This window comes from Lygodium microphyllum, chromosome 6 (assembly GCF_053477565.2).
Source record: "Lygodium microphyllum isolate KBCC chromosome 6, Lygodium_microphyllum_v1.1.10, whole genome shotgun sequence".
Lineage (NCBI taxonomy): Eukaryota > Viridiplantae > Streptophyta > Polypodiopsida > Schizaeales > Lygodiaceae > Lygodium > Lygodium microphyllum.
In genome coordinates this window covers 127,018,805-127,033,707 of record NC_141140.1, presented here as the reverse complement: position 1 = coordinate 127,033,707, position 14,903 = coordinate 127,018,805, and the positions used below count along the sequence as shown (strand labels likewise).

The 14,903-nt window shown below is 41.2% G+C and overlaps 1 protein-coding gene across 2 annotated transcripts in view; it reads right to left on the bottom strand.

Annotated features, from left to right (window-relative positions):
- Nucleotides 1-14,903, bottom strand: part of LOC148035101 (mechanosensitive ion channel protein 5-like) — a 200,033-nt gene that overhangs the window by 104,814 nt on the left and 80,316 nt on the right. For both annotated transcript variants that reach the window (XM_087680063.1, XM_087680064.1), the window contains 3 exons: nt 4,861-5,034; nt 4,110-4,754; nt 3,491-3,631 (listed from right to left, as the gene is read on the bottom strand). In XM_087680063.1, the coding sequence (XP_087536189.1) occupies nt 3,491-3,631; nt 4,110-4,754; nt 4,861-5,034 (960 nt within the window). The remainder of the gene's footprint in view (nt 1-3,490; nt 3,632-4,109; nt 4,755-4,860; nt 5,035-14,903) is intronic.

Genomic DNA, 14,903 nt, shown 5'->3' with positions numbered 1-14,903 from the left:
TCTTTGCTTGGCTGCCCTTGCCCTTCTATCGTGCCATATAAGCCTGCTCAAACGCTATAACATCCACACCACTATTTCTTCTTGTTTGCTCCTCCTCTAAGAGCAAACTGACCAGCTAAAGGAAAGTAAGTGGCTATGGGAAAATCCTCATGGTGAGGCTCAAGGCGGTATGAAATGCCAAGTACGAGAGCAGCAATGAATTCAATGTTGTAGATATCATCTATGCATCTGAGTAATACTCATCAACATTCATAAGTTGCTCATGCAAGTCCTGAATTTTATTTAGGTGATCTTGCATAGAATCACCCTCATCCATCTTCAGTGTCTGAAGCTCTTTCTTCAAGAAAGAGATGGGGGTCTCATTCTTACCAGCAAACATCTGCTCCAAGGTCAACCAAGCTACTCGTGAAGAAGCTACAGACCCAATGTGAGGGATGATTAACCGCTGAACTGCCAATGCAATCAGCGACAAGGCCTATGCATCCCATGTATCCCATGCCCTTTGTGTTGCTGATCTTTGGGAAAGTGGCTGAGCTGGAGCCGACTAAACAGGCTGAGTTGCCCATTGTCCACGTCCTGCTGGAGGAGTAGCAAGAGCCACAACTCCGGGCTGGCCTAACTTCTTCACCGCTAACATATTCCCAAAGATTCTTCGCAATCAGCACATTCTTCATCATGAAGAACCAAAGTGAATAGTTGTTACCATCCAACCTGTCCTCCTTGGATACATAGGTAAATACATTACCTCCCTGATTTGCCATGATAAACAATGCCAAAAAGAGCAAAAGAGCAATGTCTCTAGCTGGACCAACCTGGAAATCTCAAAATTTTCAGAAATTACAGCAAGTAATTTGCTACAATTAGCGAATGAAGCACACTCTGTCAAAATTGTCTGTAATGCACACAATCCAAGGTGCAATAAATGCTCGGCAACACTATAGAAGCAAAAGCCCCAAAATTTATTGCCCCAAAATGCTCAAGCACAATCTATTTCAGATTGAAATTGTAGTACATGTACCAATGTCTTCATAAAACCCAAAAGCCCCAAAATTCTTGACTTATTTGCCAAGAAATTTCTACATTAATCGTGTCCCAGACACGTATTGAGAATGCTTGTTCCTGCCCAGGCAAAAGCCTTTTCTCCAAAAATGAATCTAAAAATAAAAAAGTATTTTTTAAAAAAATTTGTACCTCCAACGATATGTGATGGAGGCTCGTTGGAATAGCCAGGCTGGTGGCACAAGAAACAATCGAGCTAGTGGTGGGAGCAGCTGAAGGCGGCGGCCTAGGCAGGTGGCGCGCTGGGACCTGGCAGCCAGATAGGCCAAGCGGCGACTGGCGGTCTGGGCGTCGCAGGCTGTAGGGGCAGCGCTGGACAACGCAGGCGGCACAGGAACGCAAGTGGGCGCAACTGGTGGGGCAGCTGGTACAAGGTACAGCTGTGGGAGCTAGCACTGGCTGGCGGGAGCTGCTAATGGGGCTACTAGCTAGCACAGCTGGCTGGCTATTCCAGCTGAAGGGGCGCTGGGCGGCGCAGGCTGCAGATCCCTGATACAGGGCGGTTCGAGCTGACAGGGACTCCTTGAACCGAGCTGTACTTAGGAGCAGATTGAGTTGTACACAGCTCTGATACCAAATGTGAGAGCTGGAGTGGATCAAAGCTCAATTGAGAGTGAAGTAGACAATGTGGAGAGTGAAAGCACGACACCCAATGCAATAGACTGAAAGTGTGTGCCGAAAGTACAAAGTACAACCCTTAAACCTTAGGGAGGGTTGTAAGAGGGTGTTTACACCCAAGGTGTGTGAAACACGATAAGTGCCCGAAACTATGTAACATAGGCACATAAAATAAAGAGAATAAATTTGGGGGGAAAACCTCTCGTGCGGAGAGTAAAAAGTGCCCCAATGTCCTACTAAAGATCACCGACACTCCTCTATGAGTGTAGGCGTGAGTAAAACCCAACATGCTCCAGTAGAATCCCATGTTTGTATGTCTTGTTAAGTCTCAAAGATGTGCACAAATGATGGTCACCTTTTTGTGATTACAATTTAAACCTCTCTATAGAATGCCCACATAAACATCATTCCTAGCTCGGAGAATCTGCAGTATAAATACTTTCAAGCTACTACTTGGGCCAGCATGAGATCATCCTCTACGTATATATTTTCTCCTTTTGGGGATCTCCTCTTGGCAAGGAAAGCTTTCCTCTTACTCAAATTGGAATGTAGCCTCATCTTTATAATATCTTCCCAGCTATTCACACTCGTTTGAAGGGTGTCTCCTCCATTGAGTCTCCACTCTTTCCATCCCACCACATGCACATGCAAAGCTCTAAATTTCCTTATTTTCTTCTCTTCTACTACTGCATTTACAAATTCATCTTTGCTTGATGGGGTCTTCTTCACCACTTTAATTATTTTGAATTTTCTTATGCTTCCTCTTGAGCTTTCCTTGCTATTGTTGCACATGCATTAAGTTCTTGCTTCATGCGTGTTTTCAGCTCAAATTTTTCATTTTTTACTCTCAAGCATGGTTTCCATGATTTCCATTTCCTCTTTATTGAGGATCTTAAGCTGATTTCGTAGTTGGCCACTTCATTTCTCAATTTTTCAATTACCATGTTTCTCTTTGAAAGGCACGCCTCACTGTCTGCCTTCCATGAGGTGAACTGTGCCCACATCTCATCATCCACCTCTTTCCGTACTTGCATGCTTATTTACATTTCTTGCCTCATTTTTTGCATGCCTCATTGCATAGAATGTTCATGACTTCTTTCATGTTAGCAATGTCTCTATCCTGAATTTTACAAAATATCTCAAACTGCTTCGTGCTTTTTTGTGTGTGGCTGTCTTTAATTTTGTTAAGGCTACTCCATGGCGATGACTTGCAGTTTTCAGGTCGTGAGAGTCATATGCATTGCTTTTATCTTTAATGTTATTTCCATCATCCCCCCACTGGAGATTTGATCAGAGTTATTCATGAACATGTGCAATAATTTGGGTCTCAGATGTCAGTTTGGCCTTTTATAGACGTCAATATTGCTTTCTTTCTTTTTTGGTTTCTTTCATTTCAATTCCTGATTTAAGCTTGTTGGGCCCAAACTTGGTCCAAACCCAACAGATGTAGCACTGTCAAGGCAGCATTGTAAAGCTATAATTTTAGTGTTATGAGTGTGCTTATTCAATGTCCTAGAAAGTACAATACACCTGCTCTAGCTGTAACAAGCAATGATGGCTAAATCAACACCTCAAGTGATGTAGCTTCTACTTTGTTGCTTAAGTTGCTCTGACAGAACAATTTTCTTGGAGAAATTGATGAGGCCCAATAGCCTAAACCATGAGTCAAGCTAGATATTTTTCACAAGCATCTCTATCCTATCAATTTTAATCAATAAAGGATACCCTAACAGCCTTGTAAGATGGCCCTACATAAAAACACTTCAATATCATGCCAAACACAAGTTCAATGTTTTTTTTGAAACTAATGCACCTTCTTTGCAACAATCTTTGCTTGAACTTCACTATTTATCGTAGCAGCTCCCTTTTCATGGGGCAACAATGAATGATGTGCTTTTAAATTTGTATTTCTCACAATTTTCATCAACCGTTTGAGTGTCCAAAGGGGAACAGTCTGAAAAAAAAAACACACAATTTTAGAGAAGCTAACAGGTCTTTTCTAAGCAATTATTCATCTATTTACAAAATGTTCAAACTTAAATTCCATATCTAGAAACCTCCAAAGACCATATACTCAAGCACACTTTCTAAACATAATGGTTTATATGTCAGTTCCAAAGACAACAGGCTGCAAAAACAATACGTGAAGTTAAAGATTATGTGGGTTTTCACATTTTTTGAGATGTTCCACCAGCAATATGACGAACTGCAAAACAATGCGTGTGTATCTAAAGTATCTGCAATAAAAATAAGAAAATACAAACTGTATAGACATGAACACAAAGAACAAAGTGAATATTGTCTAGTTGCCTCAATGAGCTTGCTTTGTTTAAGCCCTTAACACTAGGTTTTAATTCCATGGTAGTAACTGGTTTCTTACTCATGTTGTTCATCCAACAACTTTGGCTTATCAAAATAACTAGAAAGCTTACGTCTGATGTCAATTCTTGCAGCTTCTCATGTTGAATTCCATCTGGACTCCGCATTGGGATAGGAATATCAGCCATTCTAACCTTTTTGTCAGGAAGTTGATCTGAGGAACTCGCTCTTGATGTTGGGCAGCCAACTTCAATAACATTATGATGCAAATTTTCTGCTGCTGGTCTCTCAGCAGTGGCTCCTTCTTTGCTAGGTCTGTCATTTGCATAGATTGTAGATGTTTCACATTGCTGCTTTTGCACATCTTTCTGTGGCAGTCTCTCACTGCTAGACTTCTTAATATCCCTCCATCGTAAAGCCTTGAAATTTGAGAAAGTATCTAAAGCTTTAGCCTCAGTATCTGACCCTTGAGTAGCAGATTGTGCCCTCCAAAGTCCTTTCTCAGCTGGAAATGACTGAGACTGTTTCTTTTGTTTCCGGGTAGTTTGCTTCCCTCTTGATCCACCTTTTTCATTATCCGTACCAAAACCATTTGCTATAATTGCGGGTCCGGAAAGTCTCTCGAGAAGGTATTGACTGAATACACAATGTTGAATTCTGTCAAAATATGCAGTTCGATGGAAACTGCTGGCTGCCACTTTGACAGCCAAAACTTTTAGCATCCAAGAAACAGAGGCAGTGAAAAGGCACCATAGTATCTGAAATAAAACCAATATCTGTTAGCTCTCTCTATATGTCCGTGAAAAAAGGATCACAGCAGAACAATTTGTCAACGAAAATAGGTAAGAATGTTACTACTATCACCTTTGTCATGATGTTCACTGCAGTTGTCTCTTCATGTCCCTGAAATATCACTTCCCAAACTCCAAGAACCAGTGCAAGCCAGATGCAATTTTTTACAGAGTGCCGCAGACCATAAACAAAATAAAGAACTCTCTTCTTCAGAAGGTAGTGCTTTTCAACACATGACACAAACAACTGAAATGATGGCTGCCGTTAGACTTTGCATTTTGGCAAAACTGGTGGACACAAGAATCAAATAGCATATACAAACACGATTTCTAGAGGCTTAACAAAGAATACATGGGTAATGTCAACTGCATGCAATGACTTTTGGCCCCGGAATATAATAATGCCTTCAGAGAGGCTAGTAGTCAAGTGCTTGTAATGGAAGCATAATTTCTGCCCTTGAATATATTTTTGCTGTTAGAGGACATAGTTGTTTCCAAAAAGCACAAACTGAGGTCTTTTGAACAGATGAAGAGACAGAAGACCCATCAACTGAGCAAAGATAGCCTCCTAGGCTGCCCTCTTTGACCATAGCAGTTGCATTCTATAAGAATTATTCCATGAGAAAAGCATCTGTAAAAGGACTCGATGAAAAACCATAGCAGAATATAGGAGGGGATTTAGAATCTAGATCATGCATTCTGGCTCCACGTAAGTCCCCCCTCACTGCATCGGAGAGTATTTGTGATCTCTATCCAACCAGAAACAAAGTCTCTACGAGAAAAACATCCTGCTGCTTTGTGCCATAACCATGACTTGCTGCCCAGATGTATCAAGGTATGATGCTAGCAATGATCTCCTATCAGAGACAGCACCTTGAACTCCGCTTTGTTTGTGAGAAGAGCAGTAATTGTTATAATATTTAAAGGGAAGACCTATTGAGGCTTTCTATCGTGAACAGCTATCTCTTTTACACCTGCACATCTTCAAGCACCATGCTTACATGCATATTTCGGTTGATAAGTAGGGGAAGCTCATACCCAGATCTGAATTACTCATCTTGGTGGAATATTCTTCAGAATCCAAGGCCTTGCATTTGTCTGATCCTCACATTGGGAAAGCTCTCGGTTCAGATGAATATATTCAATGAAAGAGAAATCCTCCAAACTTTGCCACAAACTCTTAACTCAGAGCTCTTTCATGGCTTTTGATCCATGATCTCTTCCCAACACCACTGCAAGACCTTCTACTTCTGGACAGTGTAGCATAGATGGGTGGGGTGTGTGTGGGTGTGTGGCAGGTGGTTTCCTTGTAGCACTATGCTCGCTCTGCTACACAGCCACTATTGGGTTTGACTCACGCCTACACTCACAAAGGAGTGTCAATGATCCTCGGTAAAACATTGGGCACTTTTTTCTCTCCTTACGAGAGCTATTTCCCCCCAAATTTTTTCTCTTTTATTTTATATGCTTGTGTTACACAGTTTGGGACAGAGGAGTGCGGTGATCCTCGGTAGGACATTGGGGCACTTTTTACTCTCCTTACGAGATCCCCAAATTTATCATCTTTTATTTTGTGTGCTTGTGTGACACAATTTGGGTACTTATTGTGTTTTACACCTTTCAGGTGTGAACATGCTCTAGCAACCCTAAGGTTTAAGGGTTATACTTTGTACTTGCATTATACACTCTTTAGATTATTGCATTGGGTGTCGTGCCTACACTCACACTCGCCATCTTTACTGTCAACTGTACTCTCAGCTGTGCTTGAGCTTCCATCTCTGTGCATTGTCTCGCCTCTTACATTTGGTATCAGAGCCAGCTCTTTGCTCAGCTCAGCTCGTGGCAACGGCTAGCTAAGCCACCACCTCTCAGCTATCACCTCTCCACAGTCCCCAGGTGTCTACGGTAGCTCCTGCCCGTCCTCAGCTCGCCAACACCAACCATTCTGGCCTGCGCCCATCAGACCTTGTCCGCCAGCTGCCTAGGTGATAGCCGCCCCAGTTCCCTGTGCGTGTCGCCAATCTGGGCAACACCTCTGTCCTGGGTGCCGCCACCACAGGCACCTGCCAGCGCTGCAGCACTACAGGCGGCCGCCCCCTACGCCAAATCCCTGTGTCTACCTCCAATTGCACTGCCTGCCTGGCCCCTGGTCTACTTGACTGCGCTTCCGCCTGCTCTAGCTAAGCGCCGCCTGCACGACCAGCTCCGCCCCTGTCGTGTGAACCGAGCTCCATTAGTGCCCGCCTGATTTGCCCGCTAGTCCAGTTCGATCTCTAGCTACGAAATTCAAGGAGGTAAAAGAAAAAAAAATTCTCATTTTTTAATTTAGGTCTCATTCACTGGAAAGGGCTTGTGCCCATGGAGCATCTCTCTACTCTTGCAAGTGTTTGGGACACACATTTCTCTCAGAGATTATATGAAATTTTGGGGCTTTTGTTATCAACTTGGAGATTGGCAAATCTATATGAGTGATCATTTAGAATAGACTGAATTTGTGCATTTTGGGACATGAAACTTTGGGGCTTTTGCATTTATAGTGCTGCTGAGCACTATTTGCACCTTGGACAGCATGTACTTCGTACAGTTTTTAATAGAGTGTGATTAGCTTTGCTAATTACAACAAAATGTTTGCTGTACTTTTTGGAAATTTTGAGATTTTCAAGTTGGTCCAGCTTGAAGAATTGCTCCTGTCATGTCATAAGGATATGTATTTTTGAAACCTCACTTAATATGTGGATTAATTTTTAATCATGTGGTTAGGTAAATGTTGCACATGTAAGGTGTAGCTAGGAATAGAGTAAATTTACGAGTCCATGACCCGAGGAAATCATGGGATGTCAAAGACAAAAGTTGCTATAAGTTATGCCGCACATGTACTTGGTGGTATCTAGTGCCGATTATTGGCCTAGGTCATTCATTTGGCCATAAGTGTCAATTGGTGGCACTAGAGAAGTGGCATTTAATGGTATCTAACACCAATCTGATGGTCAAAGATGGCGTAGAGACACTCGGGAATGAAAGTTACCTGGCCAATTAAATAATTATTTCAATGCCTTGAAAAATAATCTAGCTGGCCAATTATTAAATTTCAATGCCCTAAAAAATAATTCGACTGGCCAATAAAATTATTTCGCTGCCCTGAAAAATAATCTAACTTGCCAATTATTAAATTTCGATGCCCTGAAAAATAATTTGACTGGCTAATAATTAAACTGGCTAAACAACTTCCATTCCTTCCCGAATGTCTCTGTGCAGTCTTTGACCATAAGATCGGCGTTAGGTACCATTAAATACAACTTTTCTAGTGTCACCAATTAACACTTATAACCAAATGAATGACCTAGGCCAACAACTGACACTAGATACCACCAAGTACCTGTGCGATATAACTTATAGCAACTTTAACCTTAGACATCACGTGATTTCCTCGAGTCTCGGGCTCGTAAATTTACTCTAAGCCCAGTTACACAGTACATGTGCAACATTTACTTAACCATGTGATTAAAAATTAATCCACATGTTAAGTGAGATTTCAAAAATACATGTCCTCATGACAGCTCCTTTATTCCTTGGTTAGTGACATTCAACATGGCCAATTAGGGAGGTGATGTATTTACATATATGTCCAAGGAGGATAGGTTGGATGGCAATAACTATTCTCTATTGTCTTTTATGATGAAGAATGTGCTGATTACAAAGAATCTTTGGGATTATGTCAGTAGTAAAGAAGTTAGACTAGAGTTGTGGCTCCATCTACACCTCTCTCAAGAGAATGTAGACAAAGGGCAACTCAGCTCACTCAGCCTGTTCAATCCACTCCAGCTCAGCCACTTCCCCAAAGATCAGTAGCACAAAATGCATGGGACACACTGGATGCTTAGGCTTTGTCAGTGATTGCATTCACAGTTCAACGGTCCATCATTCTACACATTCGATTTACAGCTTCTTCACAAAAAGCATGGCTGACCTTAGAGCAAATGTTTGCTAGAAAGAATGAGACACGCATCTCTTTCTTAAAGAACGAGCTTGAGACTATGAAATGGATGAGAGTGATTCTTAACAGGATCATCTAAATAAAATTTAGGACTTGCGTGAGTAGCTTATGAATGTAGATGATTATTACTCAAATGCACAATTGATATCTACTACTTTGAATTCATTATTGCCCTCTTATATTATTTTTTTCATACGGCCTTAAACCTCACCATGAGGATTTTTCCACGGCCACTTACTTTCCTTGAGTTGATTAAACAGTGGGGTGGATGTTATAGCCTCCGAGCATGATTTTATGGCAAGGCAGAAGGGCAAGGGCAGCCAAGCTAAAAATTGCTCCACAGAACTCTAAGACTTCAAGTACTTCACAGAGCACAAGAAACAAGGGGACACGCAAGCCAAGAAGGACAAGTGCCACTATTGCAAGAAGCCAAGACACTACATCACAGAATATTGAAAACGCATAGCCAAGGAGAAAGAGTCATTGATGTTTGTTTCTGATGCACCTTCCACTGCTACTGAGTCCGCGTATTTTGTTGCAGACAGGGACTATTGTTTCTATACGTGCAGTTATGACTCTTCTTAGGCTGATAGAGCATTTAGCTCTACTAAGGATACGAGCATATGGTTCTTTGACAATGGTGTTTCTAGGCATATCACATTCCGCAAGGATTTGTTTTCCTTTGTTATTGCAACTCCTGTTGGCAAGTGTGTGCAGTGTGCCAACTATGCATCATATCTTGTTAGAGGCATTGGAAAGATTGTGTTGACAACCATTGATGGCTCTATTCTCTGCTTGTAGGTTGCATTATTTGTGCCAAGTATAAAGAATAATTTGTTATCTATTTCTTCTTTGGCATGGTGTGGTTTACAGGTCACCTTTGATGATGATAGATACATGGTGTGAGATAAGAAACACGACTTTGGTCTTGATTGGCACTCTATATCATGGGTTATATGAGTTAAATGCTCTTTCAGTTGATCAGTCAATATATTTAGCGTCCACTCTTACTCTTGCTATGTTACAGGAGGAGTTATGGCATGCTCACATAGGGAATGTAAACTATGATAGCTTGATACTTATGCAACGTACACAGATACTTGATGGTTTACCTCTCTTGGAGAGACCTATTGAGCATATATACGAGGGGCACATTTTGGGAAAAATGTATCGTTTTTCATTTCCTAGTTGGGTCTACTCTATGGTGAAAAAAGTGTATTATGCTTTTTTGACTTTTGTATCACTTGCTGAAAATCAATCTAGCTACAAGATTAAGACTCTTTGTTCCGGACTGAGGGAGGGAATACATATCTTCTATGCTGAATTCTTTTTTGAAGCAGAAAGGCATTGTCCATTAGTATACTACTGCTTATAATCCATAGTAGAATGGGGTTGCAAAAAGGAAAAATCAGTCACTCATGGAGATGGCCCCAAATGTATGCTTAAAGCAAAGAGCCTACCACATAGTTTTTGGATGGAAGCAGTTATGTGTGCTGGCCATGATTTGGACAGGTGCCCCACCAAGGCATTAAAGAATATCTAAGCCTTTTGAGGCTTGGAGTAGCCGCAAACCTTTTATTGGACATTTTTGTACTTTTGGATGTCTTGCGTATGCACATATTCCCAAGGTACTTAGAAAAGTTGGACAACAAGACTATTAAAGTTTTTGGATGGAAGCAGTTATGTGTGCTGGCCATGATTTGGACAGGTGCCCCACCAAGGCATTAAAGAATATCTAAGCCTTTTGAGGCTTGGAGTAGCCGCAAACCTTTTGTTGGACATTTTTGTACTTTTGGATGTCTTGTGTATGCACATATTCCCAAGGTACTTAGAAAAGTTGGACAACAAGACTATTAAATGCATTTTTGTGGGGTACAGCAGTGAGAGCAAAGGATATAGATTATATGATCTTGTCTCTAAGAAGGTATTTATCAGTAGGGATGTGATTTTCGATGAAACATCATAATTATTCCTTACTGATTTTGATACATATCAAGCTGCCAATGATATTTTGAAGGGCTGCTACCCATTTCTTTTGGTGATACAACTGGAGCTTCAACAAGTGAACTTAATGTTCAGCCAACTGCTTCATTGGGTAATGCAAAAAATCAGCCTATAGCTGATCTGAATATTCAGCAAGGTGCTGAATTTGAAGTTCAATAAGAGCTTACACACAATTAAGAACCTATGTAGAAGCGTGGATGGTATTTATAGAATATGAAAGATAGTCATTTGGATGCTACTATTGCTGATCGTACTAGAAGGCAAGCTCATATGCATGATGGTACACATGAGAAGCCTGAATGTTTTGAGGATGCACAATATAGTGTGCATTGGATGGCAGCAATGCAAGCTGAGTTTGATTCTATTATAAAGAAGCAAACATGGGATTTAGTGTCCTTGCTTGTTGGGAAGAAAGCCATTGGTACAAAGTCTGTCTATAAGCTGAAAAGGAAGCAGATGGATCCATTGACAAATATAAGGTCAGTCTTGTGGCAAAAGGCTACTCACAAAAGAAAGGCATTGACTATAAGGAGACATTTGCTCCTATATCCCGCATAACTAACATTCGGTCTATGGTTGCTTTGGCTACCCATTATGAATGGGCACTAGCTTGATATAAAGACTGCATTTTTACATGGGTAACTTCAAGAAGAAGTGTATGTACAGCAGCCCATTGGTTTTGCAATTGTGGGATCTGAACACTTGGTGTGCAAGATGAAAAAGGCTTTGTATGGTTTGAAGCAAGCTCCTCGAGCTTAGTATGCAAAGATTGATGCCTTTTTACTCCGCCAGGGATTCATAAACAACTCATCAAAGTCTACCCTTAACGTAAAGGAGGGGGAATCCTTTCTAGTCATATGTCTTTAAGTCTATGATCTTCTGCTTACAGGGACACATGTTGATCACAACATTCAAACAAAATTTGCAACTTACTTTTGAGATGTCAGATTTGGAGCCTTTGCACTATTACGTGGGTATTGAGTGAGTTCATGATGCTAGAGGCATTGGATTTTTACAATCTAGATATATTGGTAGACTTCTTGAGAGGCTTGGCTTACAAGATTGGAAGCTAGTTTGTATATGAATGGAATTTGAACTCAAGTTGTCCTGGCATGATGACAATGATTTGCTTGATATCTATACGTCTACTCCAACAGTTGGATGTCTCATTTACTTATGCAACACAATGCCAAACATTCAATTTGCAGTTTCAGCCCTGAGCATATATATGCACTAGCCACACATGTCATATTGGCAAGCTGTCAAGTCTGTTTTTTATTACTACCTTGCTAGGACTCTTGGATTGCTTTATGCCAAGAGGGGGCCACTACAACTACATGCTTATAATGATTCAGTTTGGGTCGGTGACTTTGATTCTCGACACTCCACTAGTGGTAATTGTTTCTTTCTTTGCTCATCTTGCATCTCTTGGCTTAGCAAGAAACAATCCATTGTTGCCATATCGTCATGTGAAGCTAAATACAAGGCAGCTTTCACTACCATAGTTGAATGCATATGGCTTAGACACTTCTTGGCTGATTTAGATATATCTATCACGGAGTCTACTCCTTTGTTCTCTAATAGTCAAAGTGCCATTGTAATGGCACGAAACCCAGTGTTTCATGCACATATGAAACACATAGAGATCTACTATCACTTTGTCAAAGAGAGGCTACATGCAAGTGATATCAGTCTTGTCTAGTGTCCTACCACCAGTAATGTGACAGACATCTTCACCAAAGCTCTTCCTCGTGACAAATTTGAAGCATTCCGCAATGCTTTAAATTTGATCTCCTTTTCACTCCAAGGAGGTTTGTTGGGTTTGACTCACACCTACTCTCTCAGAGGAGTGTCGGTGATCCTCAATAGGACACTGGGGCACTTTTTACTCTCCTTACGAGAGGTTTTTTCCCCTAGATGTATCATCTTTTATTTTGTGTGCTTGTGTTACAAAGTTTGGCTTCGGGTGTGAACACACTCTAGCAACCCTAAGGTTTAAGGGTTGTACTTTGTACTTGCATTACACACTCTTCAAATCATTGCATTGGGTATCGTGCCTTCACTCACACACACTGTCTTCACTGTCAACTGTACTCTTAGCTGAGCTTGAGCTGTGATCTCTATGCATTCTCTTACCTCTCATAGCCACAAAGTCTCTAGAATGCTACAAAAATGTCTTTGGAAATGCTAGAAAAATATGTTTGCAAATGCCGTGGAAATGCTCCACAGAGGAACTCCATTAAGCTTGCAGAGAGGGCAGTCTACAAAAAGCACCAAGTATGTCTTGCAAATCTGCAGGGAAGTCTACAAGGAATATATAAATGCACAAAAATGGAAGTTTGGAGGACCTGCAGAAGACTACATTGAAATGGAAGTTCAGGGAGCAATGCAAAATGAAATGCTAGAGATGCTAGAGAGATGCATGGAGAATCTCTAAGGAGAGAGAGATCCAGAGAGAAATGCTGAAGTCCAGAGGGAAGTCTAGAGAAAAATACCGAAGTCCAGAGGGAAATGCAAGTCTAGAAAAGTATGAAGAGAATGTTGAGGCATAAGAGAGGTGTTGACTAGAGAGAAATGTTGGAGAGCACAGAGAGAGAGAGAGAGAGAGAGCCAGACCTGCACTGATGTGGACCTGCATTGACAACTCTGCACACCCCCCCCCCACCACTCTCTCTCTCTCTCTCTCTCTCTCTCTCTCTCTCTCTCTCATCTGTGCTAGACCTGCTGTGTGGGATTTCCAGCTGCTATGCACCTGTTTTGGCTGCACAGTTGTCCTGCATGTAATGATAGCATCGACCATTTACACCTGCTTCGAGTTTGTCTGCTGCCTAGGGTTCGTGCACAATCACATCAGCACACTTCTGCTTTGGAGGCATCTTTGCAACAGCCAGCTGGAGTTTTTGCAATTCTGCATTTCATGAAATGGTTACAGCTTCAGGTCAGCTTGAGTTCTTCTTGAGTGTGGTTTGTTTTGGGTTGCTTTGGGCATGGATATGCAGGAGACTTGTGGTGTAGATATGGATTTTCTTGATTAGCGAATTTGAGAAGGTGAGATAAAGAATTGGTGGACTCTAATATTGAGACTTTGGCCAAGGATTTTCATGAGCCAATAAAAGGAGATGAGATGGGTTGTAAATGCCGCAAGAAGCTGACGATTGATCCTCCAATTTTGGGTGCTCTCAAGATGATTCAGCAAGGTGTGTGTATTCCCCACTCATAGACAAATGAATCTTTTCAGTATATGATTGCATATGCTAACAATCTCATGAATAACTGTGCATGCAAATGAAGGAAAAGCAAACTCTTTATTGGATGGTGATTATTCAATGGTTGTCTTGGGGACAGAAACAGTGTTACAGCATATTGCTGCATATTTTTGTCCTATTTATACCAGGCTCCCTCCTCAATCAGTTATATCATCAACTACATGTTCTATGGTGGAGAGAGGGAGCTAGTGCCAGTGCCTACAAGCCAATGACTCACTGTTGCATATGTCATTCTCATGTTTGGTATATGGATTCTATTTTGCAAGCATTCTTTTTAAGTTCTCTTCTTTGCAATGTTCTTTTGTGTTTTCTCTTTCTTGCTCTTTTGTCCATGTGTTCAGCAGTTTATTATAGCATCTGTTTATGATTCCATTGCTGCATCCACTTCTAACAGATGTACATTAGGCTGTCATAGCAAGCTATATACGTGCTGTCATTATCTGAGGCATGCACAAATGTCGGCATTGGTGAAAAATGACTATCATGGAGGGTTGGTTCAATAAGATGCCATACAAAAGTGAAGCCTTCCTTTGGCATGTCATGGTTGGTGGGCTACTTCTCGCCGCAACACTTGCAAATTGCCGCATTTCAAATTATGCTTGTTTTTTCTACCTTAACAACACTATGGAAACTTCTTGCCATCATTTTCTTTCGTACCCTTAGCATGGGAAATCCGGTCCTTGTTATCTACTATTCGGCAAGATGTGGTTGACATGTCATTGTGCTGTTGTGCTAAGAAATGCACTTAGCCACTTACAACCCCAAAACATGCTTATTTTAGGCTTATTTTAGCCAAAATCCTAAAACAAGGAGCGGATCGAGAAAGTTAAATGGGAGAGGATCTAGAACCCT